Source organism: Podarcis tiliguerta (assembly GCF_965153285.1).
Source record: "Podarcis tiliguerta genome assembly, chromosome: 13".
Lineage (NCBI taxonomy): Eukaryota > Metazoa > Chordata > Lepidosauria > Squamata > Lacertidae > Podarcis > Podarcis tiliguerta.
In genome coordinates this window covers 32,601,800-32,624,247 of record NC_139546.1, presented here as the reverse complement: position 1 = coordinate 32,624,247, position 22,448 = coordinate 32,601,800, and the positions used below count along the sequence as shown (strand labels likewise).

The 22,448-nt window shown below is 48.0% G+C and overlaps 1 protein-coding gene across 1 annotated transcript; it reads right to left on the bottom strand.

Annotated features, from left to right (window-relative positions):
• Positions 1-8,313: 8,313 nt before the first annotated feature.
• LOC310663481 (serine protease 33-like) lies at positions 8,314-22,028 on the bottom strand. Its single transcript, XM_083411347.1, has 6 exons — positions 21,761-22,028; positions 20,272-20,292; positions 14,010-14,172; positions 12,416-12,690; positions 10,343-10,512; positions 8,314-9,225 (listed from the first exon to the last, which is right to left on the bottom strand). The coding sequence occupies exons 1-6, from the start codon at positions 21,819-21,821 to the stop codon at positions 8,947-8,949; spliced, it is 969 nt and encodes a 322-aa protein (XP_083267473.1). The 5' UTR covers positions 21,822-22,028; the 3' UTR covers positions 8,314-8,946.
• Positions 22,029-22,448: the final 420 nt, after the last annotated feature.

Sequence of the window (22,448 nt, the reverse complement as noted above, 5' to 3'; positions counted from 1 at the left end):
TTAAATGTGAACCAAATTATTATTCTCATCCATCCTTACTCATATACGTGGTAGTGGAATCCATGAGCCCTGGACTCTTAGCTCTCAGTTTTGGCATCCCTTTCTCCCATACGTCTTCCATCACCATAGCTAGAAGTAGAACCATGTAAAACCTTGGGGTTTTTGGTTTCCATGGGTCAGAGAGTAAGATGGCAAGAGTCATTTTAAGATTCTTCATGTGAGATGCTTGATGGGTGGGCCTTTCTTCCACAGCTTAGTGGGCAAAGGAATTGAGACTGTTACCTTTGTAAAGTAGAGCACATTCCAGCCACGCAAAAGTCCAGAGGCTTCTGCATCCCCTCACTGACATCTCCATCCAGATAAGAAAAAGGTAGCAGCACAGTTGAAGGACACATTCCAAGCAGGCAGTATGAATGGCTGGCTAGTGAGGGTGGGTGACATGGGGAAAGCAGTGTGGCCTTTGGAGGGGGCATGAACTGAGGAGAATCTCGAGGACTGAATATTTCCTCCACCCTGGCATTACAGTGTGCAGCTTGGCACCATGTCTTAAGGAAGTTGGACACCTAAAACCAATTCTTACTGAAGACCATGCAATCACATCTAGAATGCGACGCCTTGTTTGCTCTACTTTTTACTTGTGGTGTGGCAACATCAGCTTATTGTGGGTTCATCTTCCTCATATCAATGTGACATATTAAGGAGAATCCTGTCTAAGGTGAGGATGTTGGATTACAAGACCTCTGGTTTTTAGGAGGCATTTTCTTTAGTTTCCTCCACAGAGATTCTTGTGAAAAACTCCTTCCAATGTATTGAACGACTCTTACCTGCTTTTGAGCTTGTAGCACCTGAGGAAAATAAAGAAAGAAGATACCCCAGGTAAGAGTCATTATAGAAGAAAGACACAGTGTAGGATTGTATGTATGAACGAGGGGGAAGGGAACTTGTTTACACTGGCCCACTTCAGACAAACATGTCTCTATTCAACAAGCCAAGGTATGCACAAATTCTTTGCTTGTGAACAGAGCCCCTTCACTCCTCTCTTTGGGCATGCCATACTCAAAACAAGAAGCCTCTAGTTAACTCTATTGTCCCATGTTCTGAGAACCAGGTTAGTATGGTTAATCACTTTTAAACAAACCAGGTTATAAAAAAGTGGGTTGATAGCGGTTTAATTGCCTGGCTAGTTCTGAATTTGGTAACCATAGTTCACTGGTTTGGACAAAACATGAAACATGAAGATTCCTTATATGCTTCCTACTTTAATAACAACTTGCGTTATTAAAGTAGGGGAGGAGCAAATAGACTATGTGGGGTGGGCAAAAGGCATCATGTGCATATGTCAGCTTAATAACCTGACAGATGATTGTCTGTGAATGCAGCCAATCTTTTCCCAATTGGTTGAAAAATTAACACCTTTGACAATTGTGCCACGAGTTCATTCTGAAACATGGTTCTTAGGGGATGTATTTAGAACTACATTTAAACCTGGGCTCATCAGGACTTTAGCTCTTTTAATGTTATGGCTTTACCCTGGAACTATCTAAGTTGGGAAGAACAGACGTCCTAAGGAAAAGTGGGACATTTCAGGATCAAATCATATAGCTTCTGTAAATCTGGGACTGTACCTGGAAAAATATGGGCACAGAGAAGGCATGATTTCCCAGGACCCCACACAACTTTTAATTTTTTAAAGAAATGAAACCTTGGAGTAACTGTTCCCCAAGCTCTTCCCCAACTCCATCAGTCACCTTGTAGCATGGTCAGCTGCAGAAGCCACACTGTCAATGCGGAAGTAACTATTGCCATTGCTGTCCTTCTGAAGTGTTCTCTGGGTGGTTCAGCTCCAGTCAGTTCCAGACAACAGATGTTTTATTTCAATCTGAATGTCCTCTAGGAGCCGTACTATTAAACACACAATATCAGCAATGAAAAGGTAGTGCTCCTGTCATTGGCCTGTCTGTTGCTTAGTCTGGAGAAGCAGCACAGAAGCCCCAAGTCCCTGCAATCTCTGGATCCCAGAAGCAGCTGCATCCCAAATCTCTGCCAACATCTGAGAACGCACACAGGTGGAGGCAAGGCATGTATACACTTTCCCCATTGATATCCACATCTGAACCAGCTCCCCGCTTGTTTGGAATAGGGAGAAGGGGGAGAAGATGAGACTCTCCAGAAGCCCCACCCACCTTTTACCTTTCACATTAAGTCCACAAACATGGAAATGAAGGTGGAGACCTCCTTCTTCATACTTGCCACCAGCTATGGTCACTTACAGACAACCTGTTTGTGGATAAATAGTCCTAATTCTTTTAGCTGGGAAGTTAGACAGCATGGTGAGAAGCAAATGTCACCCCACACTTTCTAGTGCATTTCCTTTCATTCTCCTTATCACAAAAACATCCAGTTTTGGAGGGAGTGGGTTTATTATGAACAACCTGAATGTGCTGCTTATGCAATTGAATCCAGCTTGCAAAATAACAACCATCCGTCTTGAGAGACAGCCCAGGACCCCTATCCACACTGCCAAGGCTTGCGCTCCAGGGAGGTCACTTTGGTGCTGCTATTGCAGTGGTTTGACTTCAGGCCTGGAGGCGCACTTCATTGTCTCTGGAGACAGACGGGTGCCAACAATCTGCTTATGTATTTATTACTGCTAGATTGTACTCTCTATAAAGATTTGAGGAGTGAGGTTATTACCTCTCTACTACTACCCAAACCAGGATGTTCAAGCACTGCTACTGTGTCTTTCTTCTGGTAGATCAAGATAACCAGGTGACAGCAAAAACTGCAATTTTTTTAGCAGGGGCAATTAGAATAAAATCTATTATTTGATTAACTTTCTAATATTCCTCAGCTTAGGGGAAAAAAATAAAAATAAAGCCTATTGGCTCACATGTTTTATCTGTGGTTAAAGGATCATATATCAGTTCTGTCATTTGTTTTGATGTAGACCTCCAGAATGTATTTTGTATACCTAACTATTTAGTTCTATCCCCAGTATATTTTTTCTTATTGCTATGGCTAGTGGCTAATGCAAATAAAGTTTCCATCTATGCATGCTTTTATTACAGTTCTTTTAAAAGGAACCAGGGCAGCAAACACCCAAATGTAACAACAATGTTAATACAGTATAATGAAAATACAATACGATTAAAAAAATAAAGTAAATACATAGTAAATGTTAAGAACAATGTAAAACATTTAAAAGGATATAAAAACAACGAATAAAGGTCTAAAACATTTAAAAGACAAAAGCATATCATCACAGCTCCTGATTTCATGATTGCCAGGAACAATATATTTCAGCCATCCAGTACTGGGTCTTGCCATTTAACCCAAATTGTTCTCCTACGCTCACCCTCTGTAGGTCATTGCAGCTTCAAGGCACTGTGGATTTGGATCTGGGGAATCAGTTTGGGAGGAAATTATGCATGGAGAGACATGCATGGAGTCATAGATCTCCTACGTAGCATCTAGTTTGGCCCTCTCACAGGACTCTGCCATTGCGTTTCAAATATACAAACATCCTTTCCTAGTATTTATCATTCTTACCTAGCTTTCTCAGAGCTGGCCAGAAAAGACTCTGTACTTCTAGCAGAAGCAGTTAGTTTTAGAGGGAAGGAGAGATCACCCTTGTTAAATGCACCAAGTGCATTCTTCATATGAAGTGGCACTATGTTCCGTCATTCAAAACAAACATATTAGTTTCCTGGTTCCCCCTCTTTCTTTGTCACCCACATGCCGTAAAGGGTGTGACTTTGTATGCAAAGTGATAAGGTTGCAACAGTAGAGTTGATTCCAAGAGAGCAGAGACAGACCATAGAGAAGGAAATGTCTAAAGCAATCCATACAGGCCATAACTGGGCTGAATATCAGGTGAGGTTGACTGTTAGTCATACTCAATGTGAATCCATTGAAATCACAAAAAGGTCTGAAAACGAGACTCCTGGACTTCTTTGGTGGCTTTCAAAACCATGACTGGCCCAGGACATATTGCAGCCAGAGGGAAAGGAGAAGATGGTACCTTATCCCATGGGCAGAAACCAACTGGACAGACACTTGAATCTTACTCAACAACGGTGATGGGAAAGTATACTTCACTTTTTACAAGGGCAGCAGGCTAGCTTAGGAGGTGTAGGCAGTGCTTTAGTGATAAAAGTGCCATGGCTGTGTATGGGAAATGCACCTGGAAGACAAAATGTATCTAGGAGTTATTGGTCTGACATGGAGCTCTTTCGGCCTCTGTTCCACCACCACCATGGAATGTCAATATGAATGTTTTGAGAACAGTCTTAAATATTTTGGGAACACTGGGAAGAGGTGAAGCCCTCCCCAGCACCCCACAGCTGCCTTATCAGTTGTGGAGGATAGTGCTACTTCCGCTGCACCTTCTGCTTGTGTGGTGGCACCTCAGCAAAACCTCGTCTTACTGTTTATAGCAGAGTATTTCCCTGGCGGCAGACGACAAGAACAGTAGTCATAGTCAAAGTCCTCAGCCAAGAGTTTCTTTATTGCTTGACTGGGTGCACAAGAATTTCTATTACAAATATATACAAACTATTTAGTAAGGTAAAGGGACCCCTGACCATTAGGTCCAGTCATGACCGACTCTGGGGTTGTGGCGCTCATCTCGCTTTATTGGCCGAGGGAGCCAGTGTACAGCTTCTGGGTCATGTGGCCAGCATGACTAAGCCACTTCTGGCAAACCAGAGCAGCGCACGGAAACGCCGTTTACCTTCCCGCCGGAGTGGTACCTATTTATCTACTTGCACTGCGTGCTTTCAAACTGCTAGGTTGGCATGAACAAACTATTTACGTGCCTTCTATATCTCTCCAGCACAGTATAAGCTCAGTGTGTGTGCTTTCTTCATGCCTCAAATGGCAAACTCATAGCTCCTTCTTTTAACTGCATCTTCAGCTGACTCCAATTAAGCGGGCACTCCCACACATTGAAGAAACTTCTGGAATGCTTTTTAAAGTTTAAAGGAACCTTAGCTGTTTCTTTAAAGAATGCATTCCTAACATGTGCTGGGTACCTTCTTTCATGTTCGACATGTTTTGAGAAAGTGAGGCATTGGGAGGGGGTGGCTAATGGATGATTTGTACGTCGCTAGTCTTGGAAGCCACACAGGCTGTATATAAAATCGGACAGTTTGGGCAGAGTTTCTTTGAAACTCATGCATGGAACTGATCAGGCCATGCAAACTGAGGCTACCTGAGGGGAGTAGCTTTGACGCTGCTTGAGGGCTTCCAAGTGGCAGATTGAAGTGCTTGCTTGGTATGTATACATTGCTTGCTATTTTAGAATAAAATCTTTAATCTTCTCACTCACTTGTGTATTTTGTATTGCTTCTGAATATCATTTTAAAAGAACTACCTTGCATTTGGCAAGACAGGCTGCCAGCACAAAATGGCTGCCATGGGCAGTAAGGAAAGGGGATAATAATAATAATAATAATAATAATAATAATAATAATAATAATAATAATAATTTCTATACCAGTATATACCAGTTAATAGTGTCACAAAAAAGCACTTGGTGTAGGACCAGGGCTTTTTTTGCAGCTGAAACTCACAAAAACTCAGTTCTGGCACCTCTCAGGTGTGCACCATTGCTATTCAAAGAGAACAAAGGAGGAATTTGTGGTGAGTTTCAGCACCTCTTTTTCTAGAAAAATAGCACAGGGTAGGACAGAAAATAAAGCACGCACAGCAGTGGGGGCTGGGGACTAGTGGGATAGGAGCAGGGAGCCCAAACAGTCTGTGGAGCCTGAGTTAATGACTAACAGAGCCAACTAATTCTAAAATGGTCCCCTGCTTCCTGCTGAGTTCTAGAAGAGCAAGAGGAAGCTGACAGCCAGTGGCACCCCATGGACTGGTTGGAAGTAAGATATGTGGGCTTGCTGAGGTCAGATTGAGGTTGGTGGGGCAATGGCCTATTCGGCCTAATGGACCAACATCCACTGAGCTCTAGTCACTCCACACCCCTCGGCATCTGCCACCTGAACTGGCCATCTTACTCTGCCATGAGGACTTATTCCCAGGTAAGTCAAAGTAGGATCACAGTGTTATTCAACTAAGAGAAAAAATACACATGCACACAGCTTACACTGTGCAGAACAACTACTGTAATAGCCTTTCTTTGGTGCTGACTATTAGCTGTATTTGCATAGGTTTTTTGAGTGAGTAAATATGCATAAATAAATAATCAGCTTCAGCTTAATTGATACTTTTGTACTGTATACTCAGTATGGCAAACAGGGAGAAAAATAAATCTAGTCTCTGTTTGGTAGAGCAAAGAAATTGAAAGGAGGATAATTCTGCAGTTATGGTTCACTTCAGTGCATGACTGAACCCTACTTTTCTACGGGAGTATCCAAATCAGTAACTCAATTAAAGGGCAGCATCAAAATTTAACAAATCAATCAATAATTAGAGGATTCCTCAAGGGTGCAGAAATATATTGATTGATTTGACCCTTCATGGAAAGGTCCCACGATAGCTTACAACAATACAGAGATACAATATTAAAGTCATTTAAAGCAATTAACAATCAGAAGAGCAAGGTGGGTCCTGAAAATATACAGTGGTGCCTCGCAAGACAAAAAGAATCCGTTCCGTGAGTCTCTTTGTCTAGCGGTTTTTTCGTCTTGCGAAGCAAGCCCATTAGTGGATTAGTGGATTAGCGCTATTAGCGGTTTAGCGGCTATTAGCGGCTATTAAAGGCTTAAGGGATTAGCGGATTAGCTGCTAAAAGGCTATTAGCAGCTTAGTGCCTTAGAAAAAGGGGGTGGGGAGTGAAAAAAACCCCCCAGGAATCGCAAGAAATTTTCGTCTTGCGAAGCAAGCCCATAGCAAATTCGTCCTGCGAAGCACCTCCAAAACGGAAAACCCTTTCGTCTAGCGGGTTTTCCGTCTTGCGAGGCATTCGTCTTGCGGGGCACCACTGTATTTAGGTATCAGAGGCCAGGGCAAAGAGGTACATCTTTAGTGTATGAATTGTATGTGCAAATTGTGAATTTGGTGGCATCAAGCCTATCAGTGAAATAGACTAACCACAGACAAAGTAGGAATTTTCAAATACTTCCGAGATCCCCCCACTAAGCAAATAATTGTAAGCATATGAAAATAAAAAGGTAGTATACCCCACCCCGAAGCAAAACAGCCACTTACTTTCTTTCCCATTCTCCTTTCCTTCTCTTGACATTTTTCTCTCAACAATTGATACTCAACTTTATTGCAAGGGCTGGTAATAAGCCCACTTGCCAGACCAACATAAAAGCGTACGCCACAAACAACTGAGATCAATCACACAGGAATGGATTCGATGTGTAATATACAATGTATAGGAAATAGTAAAATACAAATATGCTTCGTTTTTCTTTTTATTTACATTAATGTGTAATTTTTACAATAAAACCTCAACAAGGAGGAGCTAGGCTTACAGTAACACTGAGAAGAAATCCCAAGGATATCCTTATTTTGAAACAATTACACCCACTCTATACATTTAAAGCGCTCTTCTGCCATTTTAACAGTGATGGAGAATCCTGGGAATCATAGCTTGGTAAGGGGGCTGGGGATTGTAGTTGTGTGGTGTCAGCACCCTTAATAAACTACAGTTATCTGGATACTTGAGGAAGAACCCATATCCGTTAAAGTGATATAAGAGTGCCTCAAACAGGTGGTGTGGATGTGCCCAGAAAACTACTCAATCTCCATTTCCCAATGAATTTATCAGTCTTCTTTCTAGAGAAGCATCTTGAAAGTGTCACTTTACTCCTTCAGGTGATGTTCCGCATTCTCCTAAACTGTGGCTTCCCAAACTGTGGCCTGTGGACCACCAGTGGGCTATGAGATATTTTGAATGCTTTCTAGAGTATGATGTAGAAAGTGCCAAAAGAAGATACTTCCTCAAAAGTATGTGTGCACCCCCCCCCATAGAAAATTGGTCCAATTGCTCATTTTAATAATCCTGGATATTTCTGGGTACTTCTTTCAACATGTTCAGCAAAGCAAAATATACAGCAACTTTATATAAAGAGTAACAGCAAGAAAATATTCACAAATATTTATAAATACCATATAACAATTCTTTGATCAAGTACAAACAAGCAGAAGTATAAAATTATCTGAATTAACACCATAACATTGAACTGAAGATAAATTACAACCCCACTATTCTGGGCGCCATATTTATTTGCGGACAGATTAAAAGAATATTGAGCTTTGCATCCAAAAGGTCTTAGGTTCAATCAGGGGTGGAAGAAGGGGTGTGTGGTGGGGGTGGGTCACCCCGGGTGTCAACACTGGGTGTGTGTGTGACAAAATGCCAGGCGGCACTCACTGCGGGGCCTGTAGCGTGCCCAAGCCACGTGTCCCTCCTGGGAGTGACTAGGTGGGTTGGGCGCCTGCAAGCTCCATGCTGCCCCAAATGGTCCGCCCACTGCTTCCCCCTCAGCTGTAGGGCGGCTGAGTGGGAGAAGGCAGGCAGATTCCTCAGAGGTCCCATGGAGTATCCTGCCCTGGCTGGCCCTGCCCCGTGGGCAGCTGACCCCACCCCAACAGGCGGCTGGCCCTGCCTCTGGGCACAGAGCACGCATGCCACCCCAGTTGCCTGATTGGCTTGCTCCACTGCTGGGTTCAATTCCCAGCATCTCCCAGTAGGGCTGGGAAAGGCTCCTGTCAGAACCTTGGAGAGCTACTGCCAGGCAGGGTATCAAATCCTAAACGAGATGAACTGACAGTCTGTCTTGCTATAAGGCAGTGAGTGGCCTGTGTTCCTGTTGCGTCCCTAAACCAGACCCCTTGGTTCAATAAATTGTCAGAGCATATAGGACTTAAATCACTACTGATCAGTAAAACAATTTAAATGTACCTGTGCCCAAATTCTGAACAAATTCCACATAACCCATCAGTAGATGGGCTGAAGGCAGAGAGAGGAGCATCTCATAGAAGGGTCAATGTAAAAAACACTAGGAGGAGTGTCACAACAGGGTAATTCTGTTCTCTGCCATTCACCTCACTTTTCCCACTTGTAGTCCCACCCTTTCCACACGTCACAAAGGTCATATTGGGTATATGCTGGGAGATCCAAGTGGCATAAAAGGGGGTTGAAGAATAGACACCAGGGAGACCAGGGCGGCCACAGCCTATCCCCCAGCTCACAACCCCAGCCAGGACCCAATGTCCATCACATGGGCAAGCCAAGGGTCCTCCGGAGTCACCCTGCGGAGAGAGAGATAGGAGTCAGTCCACAGTTACAGGAAGCCTCCTGAGAGCAGGTTTTGGAGACTGGTTTCAAAACAGATTATGCTTATTTCCTTTACAGATCTGGTCTTGTCCTCACGCATAGTTCAGGAACTATCTCCCAGCTAGACTAAGGTAGTGAAGAAATGGCTAAGGTATGGAGGAGAAACTATGAATAAGGCTGAAATGACCAAATTTGAATTTCCCAAAACAATATGGGAACTGAAACATAGCTATCTATTGAAATTCGCACATATCTGAATTTTGTGATTCATTTCTCCAGTTAAACAATGTTAACAAAGATGCATATATTATTAAAATATTGCTTGCGCAGACATGTATATTTGTCAAAACGGCAAATGAAATTGTGTTTATTGGGAGAAATTCACACTAAAATGCTGAAAGCCGAAATTGACAGATCCTTCTATCCCTGGTCCAGACTTTCAGTTTCAGTTTAATGAATATATAATGCAGCCTTGTAAAGCAGTCTTCCAATGTTACTGGCCTGCAAAAATGTATGTTAGCTTGCTGTGGGCCTGCAAAAATGTATGCTTGGTGTGGGCCAGGAGAGGAGAGACAAACAGCTCAGTCCTTATCACAGCAGCCCACTGTATTTTAATACAGGGCCTGGAGCGTGGAAATTGCCTCCTCCAACAGACCTCTTGGCTTCTATGGTGGATACAGATTAGAGATGGAGCACCCTTTCTGTCCTCTGCCAGCCTGCTCACTAGCTTGCATGCAATGCCTTGCCACCTATGTCTACTACCCCACTGCTAAAATACAAGGCTGACATATTGCATTTCCACATCAGGTCTATTTAAGTAGGCCTGTACTCATCTTCTGAGAAGGCTACGTTTCTGAACTGCTGGCCCTGTGAATAAAACCAAGACAAAGGATGGAAAAATCTGTGGCCTCCCAGCTGTTGTTGGACTCCAACTCCCATCAGCCCCAGCCAGCAGAGCCAATGATCTGGGGGATGACAATGTCTGGAGGGCCACAGGTTCTCCATACCTGAGCTAGACCTTTGGAGCCTGTCCTCTCAATTTCTGGGGTGCTCGTGCCCACCACAGCCAACCACACTTATGGAGCATCCTACCTGGCAGGAATCTTTGCCCCCTTCTTGGTAGCCAGCACAGATCATACCAGGGCCGACCGGATTATGGAGTTGTGGTTCATGTTGGGTAGCGTTGAAGAGAGCATTGCATTTTTCTCGGTCTATGAGTGGCACTTTCACTTCCTGGAGGGTTAGTGGGGGTGGCAATTCCACTGTAAGAGGAAGCAAATGTATCATTAGGGATGTGATCAGGTGGATAGCCACCCATCCCAATTATATCTCTTGCCCCAATGTATACTCTAATAGCTGCCTATTTTACATTGTCCATTCTGCATTTAATATAGACAGAGGAAGGCAAAAGCAAATAGTGACTGCGTCCATCTCCCCTGACCACTGGTTTCTGAGATTTCGCAAAGCACTGCCCAGACATGTGCGAAACTTTACAGCATACAGAGAAAGAAATCTGCATTTTAACATCAATTCCTGATAAAAAACCAGGCACAATAATAAGGTATGATTAAGTGGCCAGCTGATTGCCTTTTCCTTCCGCTCTGCTTATAGAATTGTATAAGAGGGTTCACTTTCACCATCTACTGGTGAGAAAAGTGGTAGCACTGTTAGTTTCCAGACTGTTGTGAAACTCTAACTTGGAGAACAAGGAACCTGTGACCCTCTGGAAGTTGTTCAACTACAACATCTCCATCCCCTACCCTTGGTTCCATCCATTTTCCAAGGGGAGAAAGTGTGCTGGAAAGTTGCATGCTTGGACTTCAAACCATGCCTCCTCATCTGTCCTATTCATCTGTAGTTACTTTGTGGTTAATAAAAGCAGCAATGAGTCTTGAATCACCTTAATGACTAACACATTTATTATGGCATAAGCTTCTGTGGACAATTCCACAAAAACTTATGCCATAAATATATTTGCTAGTTTTCAAAGTGCTGTACTTGGCTGGCTCTCTCTCTCTCTCTCTCTCTCTCTCTCTCTCTCTCTCTCTGTGTGTGTGTGTGTGTGTGTTTGGTGCAACAACGTAACATGATTACACTATGAAAAGACACTCTGTCTCACAGACATTCTGTCTCACAGACATTCTTTCTAATGCATGGCTCTGAAGGCCATTTTTCTACCATTACAAGGCAGCCCGGAAGTTGAGCTATGGCCTGGCCTGGCTCAAATTCAGGCCTGTAGATACCATCCCACTGCTGCAATGACATACCCTCCAACATATCGAGTCTTAAAACCGGGATACGTGTCTTCCCAGCTGTGCTCCTGTGTGAGTCACGTGACCTGCGTGAGATCACGGAGCCCAAAATACATGCTTTTTTTCAGGGCTGTGCTGTCACACAATAGCCTGACACCCTAAAATGCATGTTTTGGGGCACTGCATGATATTACAGACCTGAAAAAGCACTTCTGTCCAGGAGAGATCATGGCACGAAATCGTGCAAGATTATGGAACCCAAAATGTGCTCTCACAGGACAAAACAGGAAGTACTGGTTTTTCCCAGGACATTTGTCGGGTATGTAATGGCTGCACCAGATAACATAGTGGTGGTCGGTGTGAGTTGCATTATCGGATTAGTTCCCTTTACTGCCTTCCTGTTCACTCTCAGGTCCAGCAAAAACTCTTTGTCTTCAAAGTAATCCATGGTCTTGTTGTCCTGCTTTTGATGTTTCTCTCCTCATGCCCAGCCTGAGGCCCTAACTATTCATGGTTTGCAGGTATTTATAACCCTTAGGGGTAGGATCTTTTTACAGTGGCCCCTTGTCTCTGCAATACCTTACCATTTAAGATCCATTAGGCCTCAGCACTGGGCTGATTGGAGGTTGTGATGCTTTCCAGATGTTGTGGAATATAACTCCCATCAGCCCAATACATTATTGTCAATGGTCAGGGATGATGGGAATTATAGTGGACAACTTCTGGAAGGCACCTCCTTGGCTACTCTCTGGCTGCAAATCATACCCGCCTCTATCCTCCAGCATTTCAACCACATCATCCAGCATCTTCCACCTGAGCCAGCTTGCCCTATAAAAGTGCAGTGTACATTGCTGGCATGAAAGTAAACAGAGCTTGAAGGAGAACCTCAAAAAGCACTTCTCCATCTCCTCACCTCCAGGTTGAATATCTCCCCATCCAGTCACATAGCAGCTTTCTTCCATTGAGAACTTTGCAGAGGTCTCTGGCAAGCAGATGGGAAGAATGTACTTGGTGAAACTCACAGGGGACTTCAACTCTACTAAAGCAATATCCCCTATGGAGCTATCACTGTCATAGGTGGGATGGAGGATAATCTGTTGGATATCAGATGTTACTGTGTTACTTGAAGTGTTCAGGAGCTGATAGGCACCCAGCACCACATCAGAATGGGTAGTTTGGCTCTTGATGCTGTAAGTGAAAAAAACAAGAGCAAAATGCATCAAGATCTTTGCCAAACTGGTCTCCAAGAGGTGAGTGCCCTTAGACCTTGTAATTCAGTCTCATGTCAACATGTCTAGTTTAAAGGGGAGACTAGGGCCATAGCAACCCAGTGGAGAAAAGGTCATAGCTCTTTCCAAGCAGAGGACCCCAGGTTGACCCCTCCATGTCTCCGGACAAGTCATTAGCACCCATTCATTTTTGCTTTCCCTCTGGGTTTTTTTAAATTGTGCATAAGAATAAGTCATTGTCATTTCTTGCAACCAGGCTATAGGGCAGGGATGGGGAACCTTTGGTCCTCCAGATGCTGGACTTAAACTCACAACATCTCTGGCCACTGCCCACATGGGATGGGGCTGATGGGAGTAGGAGCCCAACAATATCTGCAGGGCTATTTGTTTACATCCCTGACCATTGGCAAGTCACCTTGTTCTCTTTACCTCCAAGAGGGAGCTACTGGCATAATTTCTGACATGTTTTGTTATTTCAGTGCCCTCCCAAATCAGGTGGTCAGCAGATATCGGATGACACTATAGTACGAAAGTGGAGATGAGCACCACACCCCATAGTCAAACTTGACTGGATTTAACCGTCCAGGGTTCCTTTACCTTAATGGCATTCAACTTGAGCCTATAAAGTTTGTGATTTGAGTTTGGTTCTGGAGTTTGAACAAATTACTGCTCAGGCATAGACAGAACTATGCTTGTCAGTGCACGCTTGTCCCCATTTGCATGTTTTAAAATATGCAATATGCATTCAGAGCTACATGGCTTGAATGTAGCCTACTGTACAAAGGTGAAAGCTGCTGCTGTTGCTCCACTGACATTCATCTCTGGCCCCAACCACCTCCAGGCTGAAAAAGATCCCCCAGCCCCAATCTATACCTTCTGCCAGCTATCTGCTGCCTTTAACTTTATTATTCATTGCTCTGTCAGGCTCTGCTTTGGCAAGGCCAAGGCACTGAGTAGCTGTTAAGCCAGCCATGGGCAGTCATTCTGGGCCAATGGGCACATTGGGAATGTTGAGGAAGTGCTTGGGTGCTAGTCACAAAATGGCTGCTCCGGGCTGTGAGGTACAAAACAAAATGGCCGCCACATCTATAAGAGACAGGAGATGTTATTTGCTGAGACATTTTGTGGATGCCATAAGGTGTACTGGCAGGGACACTGGTGCCTGTGGGTGTCACATTGATGCCTCTGTGTTAGGCATATAATATTAGTTTGGCCTTGCAGCTGCCTCTTGGGTGAAACTGAATGATGCCTTCACAGCCAAGTACACCAGAAACTTACTTTGGGAAGCAGTGAGCTGCTGACAGGACCCACTTCTCGGCTATGAGGGCGCCTCCACAAATAGGTTGGTCCCGATATAAAATGCTGACTTGCCAGGGCCATGACAATCCATCAGAAGGAGCTGGTTTACCCCCTATAATTCGTTGAGCTGGCTTCCCACAAACTGTGGAAGAAGGAAAGAAGGTGTGCTGGTCCCGGGGGTAAGGTACCTTGGGTGTAGCAAAGTCCACACGAAGAGGGGCAAGGTCCGAGGCAGAGTGCCGGGCGGTGAACAGGAACGCTGGAACAGGAGGCTGTGCAGGGAACAGGTACACCGGATGGTCGGGAACAGGAGGCCGAGCAGGGAACAGGAGTACCGGATAGTCAGGAACAGGAGGCCGAGCAGGGATCAAGAACGCAGGAAGTTCCGAAGCCAACAACGACGTTGCTCCCGCAACCTGGGGCCGGGCTGACTGGGCTTTTATCCTCTTCTAAGGCCAGGGGCGGTCCCGGCCCCCAGGAGCCCCGCCTCCTCTGGCCTTAAGGCGAGCACTCCTCCTGGGGGCAACCAGTTCCCTTCGCCTCTCTGCTCTAAACCTCTGCAGATCAGGAGAGGCCGAAGGGTTACTGGGCCCTGGAGGAGGCTCACCTGTGGCCACTGAGTCGTCAAGCCTCCCTGGGGCCAGAAGGGCTTCACCTGGGGCCAGCTCCTGATGCACTGCCACAGGTGCAGGCTCTTCAGCATCTAGGCCTGGCCCCAGTTCAGCCGGCCCTGGAGGCGGGGACTCCTGTGCAGGCCGGGATTCCTCTGTTTCATCCTCCGAATCGGAATCCCAGGCCATCACACCATCCCCCCTCCCAGGCCCCCCCCTCAACCGAGGGTCCGGACCCGGCTTGCCGGGGTACGTCGCATGGAACTCTCGGAGGCAGGCAGGTGCGTGGACGTTGGCCGCTGGTTCCCAGGAACGGTCCTCCGGTCCGTACCCCTTCCAGTCAATGAGATACTGCAGCTTCCCCCTGCGGTATCGGGAGTCCAGGATGCGTTCCACCTCGTACTCAGGCTCTCCCCGAACCAACACTGGCTGCGGTCGGGGACGGTTCGGGTGGAACTCGTCGGGTGGGGCCACCGGACTCAAAAGGGACCTGTGGAAGACCGGGTGAACCTTCAGGGTTGCGGGTAACCGGAGACGAAATGCCACAGGAGAGACTTGGTCTACGATAGGGAACGGGCCGGTGAAGCGGGCGTCCAACTTCCGCGAAGGTCGAGAGGGGTGGAGGTGGCGAGTGGAGAGCCAAACCAGGTCACCGACGCGAAGTTCCGGCCCCACCTGGCGGTGGCGGTCGGCCTGGGCCTTGTACGCTTCCTTGGCCTGGTGCAGTTGCTCCACCAAAAGCTGTTGCTGGGACTGGAGCTCTTGAAGCCACTCCGTCACCGCCGGGACTGCGGATGTCGGCAGCACCTCTGGAAACAGCCGTGGATGATAACCATAACTGGCCTGGAACGGGGTCTGCTGGGTGGACGCATTCACCGCGTTATTGTAGGCGAACTCCGCCAATGCCAGGTGGTCGACCCAGTCATCCTGCTGGTAGCTGCAGTAACACCGGAGGTACTGCTCCAGCACCGCGTTCGCCCGTTCCGTCTGGCCATCGGTCTGTGGGTGGTAGGCTGACGAGAGGCAGACCTCCGTCCCGAGGGTCCGGTGTAGTGCTTGCCAGAACCGGGATGTGAACTGAACGCCCCGGTCGGACACCACGCGCTCAGGTAGGCCATGCAGGCGGAAGACATGCTGAAGGTACAGCTGAGCAGTTTCCTTGGCTGTGGGTACAGATGGACAGGGAGCGCAGTGCACCATCTTGGTGAAATGGTCGGAGAAAACCAGAAGGCAGGTACAGCCACGAGACGAGGGTAAGTCCACTACAAAGTCCAACGAAACCGTGTGCCAAGGGTGCGGTGGAACTGGCAATGGCTGAAGTAGGCCGGGGGGTCGCCCGGTAGGTCCCTTGGCGCGCCGGCAGACATCACAACCAGCAACGTAGCGAGCCACGTCAGCCTTCAGGCGGGGCCACCAAAACTCTCGACTGACCAGATGGGTGGTCCGATACCGTCCAAAGTGCCCCGCTGCTGGGGCATCATGGGCCATCCGGAGAACCTCCAGCCGTAGTGGCCCTGGCGGGATGTACAAACGACCGTGGTGCAGCAGAAGGCCCTGATGCAGGACCAGCCCCGGATACTGTGGGCTGGACCCTTCAGCCAGCTCCCGGAGTCGTTCCTGGGCCCAAGCGTCGACCCGCTGCTGTTCCCGCACCCAAACCTGCAGTGGCTGCGCCTCCTGGGTGGCCAGGAATGCAGCCGGAGGTAGGATCGTGGTGGGTTCTGCTTGCTGTACCGTGTCTGCGTTGTCGTCAGGTTTCCGGGACAGGGCATCCGCCTTCTGATTCTGAGAGCTAGGGATGTAGCGGATCCGGAACTGGAACCGGGAAAAGAACAACGCCCACCGGATCTGTCTTTGGTTCAGCTTGCGGGTGGTCTGGAGGTACTCCAGGTTCCGGTGGTCGGTTCTCACCTCCACCGGATGTCGTGCCCCCTCAAGATGGTGGCGCCAGACCTCAAAGGCTACCTTGATGGCCAGTAGTTCCCGCTCCCACACAGTATAGTTACGCTCCGCTGGTAGGAGCTGGCGGGAATAGAAGGCACAGGGTAAGAGTGGCGCTTCAGGACCAATCTGTTGAGACAAGACGGCACCGAGAGCCGTACTGGAAGCGTCGGTCTCCACCACAAAGGGTCGAGAGGGGTCAGGATGTTGTAAGATTGGTGCCCTCTGGAAACAGGCCTTCAACCCCTGAAACGCCTCCTCTGCCTCCTTGTCCCAGGAAAACGGCGTCTTTGGGCGCAATAGCCGGGTCAACGGGGTGGTGCGATGAGCATAATCAGCGATGAAGGTCCGGTAGTAATTGGCGAACCCCAGGAAACGCTGTAGGTCCTTGCGGTTCCGGGGTGCCGCCCATTCTTGAACCGCTGTCACCTTCCCCGGGTCCATTTGCACCCCATCTGGAGAGAGCCGGTGACCAAGGAAGTCCACAGTCCGCTGATGGAACTCGCACTTGCTGAGCTTTGCGTACAAACGGTGCTCACGCAAGCGCTGCAGCACGGTCCGGACATGCCCCTCATGGCGAGCCGGGTCACGGGAGTAAATCAGTATGTCATCCAAATACACCACCACGTACTTGTCTAACAGGTCCTGAAACACGTGGTTGATGTAGCGTTGAAACACAGCAGGCGCGTTGCACAAACCGAAAGGCATAACCAAATATTCGAACTGCCCGTACCGGGTCCCAAACGCTGTCTTCCACTCATCCCCGGCTCGGATCCGAATCAAGTTGTAGGCCCCCCGGAGGTCCAGCTTGGTGAACACCTGTGCCCCTTGCACCCGCTCCAGCAGCTCCGAGATAAGGGGCAAGGGGTACCGGTCTGGGACGGTAATTTTGTTCAGGGCTCGGTAATCATGGCAAGGGCGGAGTTCCCCACATTTCTTCTTAACAAAAAGCACCGGCGCCGCGGTGGGCGAGGTGGAAGGCCTAATGAACCCACGCTCCAGGTTCTTGCGCAAGAAGTCCTGCAAAGCCTCGCGCTCTGGCTCTGTTAGGGAATATAAGCGACTCACTGGTAAAGGCGCTCCGGGTTGGAGGTCTATGCCGCAGTCAAAAGGCCGATGCGGCGGCAGCTGGTCTGCCCCCCGTTCCTCGAACACGTCCTGGTAGTCCTGGTACACGGCTGGGAGCGTGGGTGCTGCCTCCTCTGAGGGCGCGGCCGCCAGCGTTCCGGATTGAGCATGGGAACATGGGTCTGGGAAGTGCACGGTCCGTTTGACCCAGTCAATCTGAACGTTGTGGGCCTCCAGCCAGTCCATCCCGAGCACCAGGGGGAAGCGGGGCATAGAGGCAATGTCCAAAGTTCGCAACTCCCGGTGCTGCTGGAGACACAGGACCAGAGGCTGGGTCTCCTGAGTAACGGCACCTGAACGCAGAAGTCGTCCGTCAATCGCTTCCACCTGGACCGGTACTGGCTTGTTCCGAAGTGGCACCTGATGATGGGCGGCAAAAGCAGCGTCCATATAGGAGCGGGTTGCCCCTGAATCTACCAAAGCATGGGTGAGGATCCAGGGCCCACCTGGAGGGTATAAACGTACCGAAACCATAAGATGTTGCAAGTCCATTGGTGCGGGCCCATTCTGTACGGTTTGGGACCCCCGGTAGCTAGGGCCATCAGCTACTGGGGTTGGCGGTTTCCCTGCGGCTGGCGTTTCTCAGGGCAGGACCGAGCGAAGTGTCCACTTCCGCCACAGTAAAGACAGAGATTTCCATCCCGACGCCGCGCCTTCTCTGCGGGGGAAAGGCGTGGCCGCACTGCCCCGAGCTGCATAGGCTCCTCCGTTAAATCAGTTGTGACCGTGGGGCTGCCGGAAAAAGCTGGTGCCGTGAACTGGAAGTGTCGGCGACCCCGGGCCTGACGACGATCCTCCAACCGGTCGCCTATTTGTAGACTCCGTTGAATGAGAGTGTCCAGCGTGGTGGGGCGTTCCATTGTGGCCAACTGGTCCAGTACCTCGTCCGAAAGCCCTTCGAGATACTGGTCCCGCAGTGCCGAGTCATTCCAGGTCAAGTCCTGTGCCAACAGCCGGAACTCCGTGGTATATGTGGCCACCGTGGACTTGCCCTGTTTCAAATGCCGAATCGCCCGGTTGGCTTGACTCTCTTTCTGGGGGTTGCCGAACGCGGCCTCCAAACGATTGCAAAACCCCGTATAGTCTGCCAGCAAGGGGGAGTCTTGCCTGAGTAGCGGCAACGCCCACTTGGCCGCCTGGTCCTTTAACAAGCTAATCAAAAAGTGCACCTTGGTACGGTCGTCAGGAAAGTTCCGGGCTCGCCCCTGAATATACAGTTTGGCCTGGGCCAGGAACATGGGAAAGCTGGCCGGGGCTCCATCAAATTTCTCAGGCAAAGCCACTGGGTACTTGCCCGGAGCCGGGGCGTCGGCCCCAGAAGCCGGTAGGGCTTCCAAGCGTTGCTGAAGTGCCTCAACCGCGTCACTGAGCTGCTGCACGGTGTGAGACAAGGCCTGGTTCTCCTGGGCCAAAGCCACCAGTGCAGCCGCCTGTTCAGCCATGGCCTCTGGCTCTTCCCGAACGCACCCCGACGAAGGGGGAGTGCGGGAGGTGGCGGGAGCAAACTGTGCTGGTCCCGGGGGTAAGGTACCTTGGGTGTAGCAAAGTCCACACGAAGAGGGGCAAGGTCCGAGGCAGAGTGCCGGGCGGTGAACAGGAACGCTGGAACAGGAGGCTGTGCAGGGAACAGGTACACCGGATGGTCGGGAACAGGAGGCCGAGCAGGGAACAGGAGTACCGGATAGTCAGGAACAGGAGGCCGAGCAGGGATCAAGAACGCAGGAAGTTCCGAAGCCAACAACGACGTTGCTCCCGCAACCTGGGGCCGGGCTGACTGGGCTTTTATCCTCTTCTAAGGCCAGGGGCGGTCCCGGCCCCCAGGAGCCCCGCCTCCTCTGGCCTTAAGGCGAGCACTCCTCCTGGGGGCAACCAGTTCCCTTCGCCTCTCTGCTCTAAACCTCTGCAGATCAGGAGAGGCCGAAGGGTTACTGGGCCCTGGAGGAGGCTCACCTGTGGCCACTGAGTCGTCAAGCCTCCCTGGGGCCAGAAGGGCTTCACCTGGGGCCAGCTCCTGATGCACTGCCACAGGTGCAGGCTCTTCAGCATCTAGGCCTGGCCCCAGTTCAGCCGGCCCTGGAGGCGGGGACTCCTGTGCAGGCCGGGATTCCTCTGTTTCATCCTCCGAATCGGAATCCCAGGCCATCACAGAAGGTTTAAAAAGATAGGTCACAATAACAGCAGCACTGAAGCACATCCAGAAACAAACATAAAAAGCCTTGCCTGAAACAAAAAGCAAATATTTGTATGCAACTTTTTAAAGAACATTTCCAGTTATTGATAATGGTTTCCAGTCAATCTTATTTAGAGCCATAATGCCTCTAACTGCAACAAGGCTGCTCACCATATATTGAAGCAATTGAAGCAATATTCAGTTTATTTATTAATTAATTATATTTCTAAATCCGCCTGGAAGCTCCTGTTTAACAATAGGTCTGCATGATCATTAGGTTTGTAGCAGCCCTACATTTTGATGAGACTCCCCTTTGGTTCAGCCCATCCATGAGCCTGTGAAGCCTGTGAAATTGTTGAGTAGGAAAGACAAAATAGATAGGGGTTCCTACCTGCTTCAGAGCTGGCAGCATCTGTAGAAAACAAAAATGAAGGGAAAACATTTCACTTTTTCATATAAGAGACACTGAAGCACAAATACTGAAAAACAGGTGCCTATGTAGGAGAAAGAGGAAGAGGCCCAGGTTACAATCTGTTACCAATGCATTATTTTTAAAAAAAGAATACAGCTCTGTATTGTGACACATATGTTATGAGTATATTTATGAAAATATACTCATTGGTAGAGCCAAATTGGTAGAGCTTATTACAGGGCTTCATTTGAACAGAGTCTTATTGGGACTTTAGCTCTGGAGCACGCTTCTAACACCAAGACTCTATCCTGAAGCATGTTAAGTATTTTATGTAAGTAAGTAAGTAAGTAAGTAAGTAAGTAAGTAAGTAAGTAAGTGTTTTGCATTTATCATTATGCAGTTATCAAATGTCAGCCTCGTGTGGTACATACTAGGGAGCAATAGCCCTCAACTCATTTACCTGAGGTCCCACCTTCCAGCCCTCTGTGCCACAGGACTAAATCTGATCTGCTTCCTCAGACGCAGTGCAAGGATGTGATCCTATGGCCAGTGTTGAAATAAAATTTGGCTGCCAGTTCAGCTGGTTTCTTTATGTGGAACAAGGAGGGGGCACCATCTTGTTCTTTGCCTCAGGTGGTTACATGTCTTGTGCCAACTTTGGGCCCAGTGAAGGCTAATTGTCTGTTGCCAAGTACTACTATGAGCCAAAAAAAATCTTCCACAAACATACACACATCAAGTCAGCTGTAACACAGTGAAAGATGGGCCAGAACAACTAGAACATTAATGAAAACAGAGACTTGGATTTCAAATCCTGCTAGTCCAACTTGTCAAAGAGAAAGAGCCATAGGTAAGGCAAATGAGCACACCTTAGAGTAGAAGAGGGTGGGGGAGTGAGGACAAGCTTTGGTTAAGCAATCCTGTCATTTTTCAACCAAGAATCGCTATCCAGGTTCACTAGTAATGCTAAACTAGTTAAGCCAACATCAAACCACAGTTTGCTAACAAACCCTAGTTAATAAACCATAGTTGAACATTACATGAGAACAAGGCCACTATCTGCTGACATACATTTGTCTCCCTAGCGGAAAGGAATATGAGTTCCACTTGAAAGGCCAGTATGTGAGTAACTCCTTTATTTGCGCTTATAAACCATGCATCTCCTTTTTTTGGCTTAGTACATCTCCTACTCCCATTTTAACTCCTCTGAGAAGTGACTGATTCTCTCATCCTCAATTACCTTCCCTCCATTGTCTCCCCACACCATAGAAGCCAACTCCTAGGGACCAGGGTCCCTTCAGCCCCCCCCATAAAATATTTGAGGGGGCCACCTCGCTTCCCAAGTTGATGGGCATTGCCATTCAAATGGTGTCTGTGCACTGAGTCTTGTGATTGATTATGCAGGGCGGGGCTTACGTGGGTCCCCAATATTTTCAAGCTGGCACCCCTGCCCCACACCATCACTCACCTTGTAGCAGCACAGGCAGTAGAAGCAGCCACACAGCTAACGAGAAGGGCACCATTGACATTGTGATCGCTGCTTCTGAAGAGCTCTGAAGTGTCCCCTGAGTGGTTCTGCTCCGAGTCCAAGCAACAAATCCTCTACTTCAGTCTCAATTCTTTTGTTATCTGTCCCGCAAAATGTAATATTAATGGCAAAAAAGTATTTCCCCCGAATCCTCTTGGTATCAGCAGGATGGCAAATCCTTGATCTCCCTTTCTATCTTCTATCTTCTATCTTCTATCTTCTATCTTCTATCTTCTATCTTCACCAACTGTTGTGTTGCTAGACTTGTTGGTAGAGCTCAGGTGACCTTAATAGATGCACAGCATAATGATGATGTTGATGACTTTGTTCCAGTTATCGTTGATTATGATAATACTTATTTAGTGTTATCAATATGCACGACACTTTTACAAAGTGCAAGGCGGCATGTTTCTACCCCATGGAACCTACAGGGCGGCATTCAATCTTATGCTGGCAAATTTAGGTTGTACAATTAAAGTGGATTTGGAGCCCTTGTACAAAGAGCCACTTCCCTCCCAAAACCGAGCCATTTTGCAGTAAGGAATGCGATGGGATAACTTTTTTTCTGGTGATAAAGAAAGTAACAGGATACAAAAGGCCCTGGGAAGTGTGGGATAACAACTGCTTG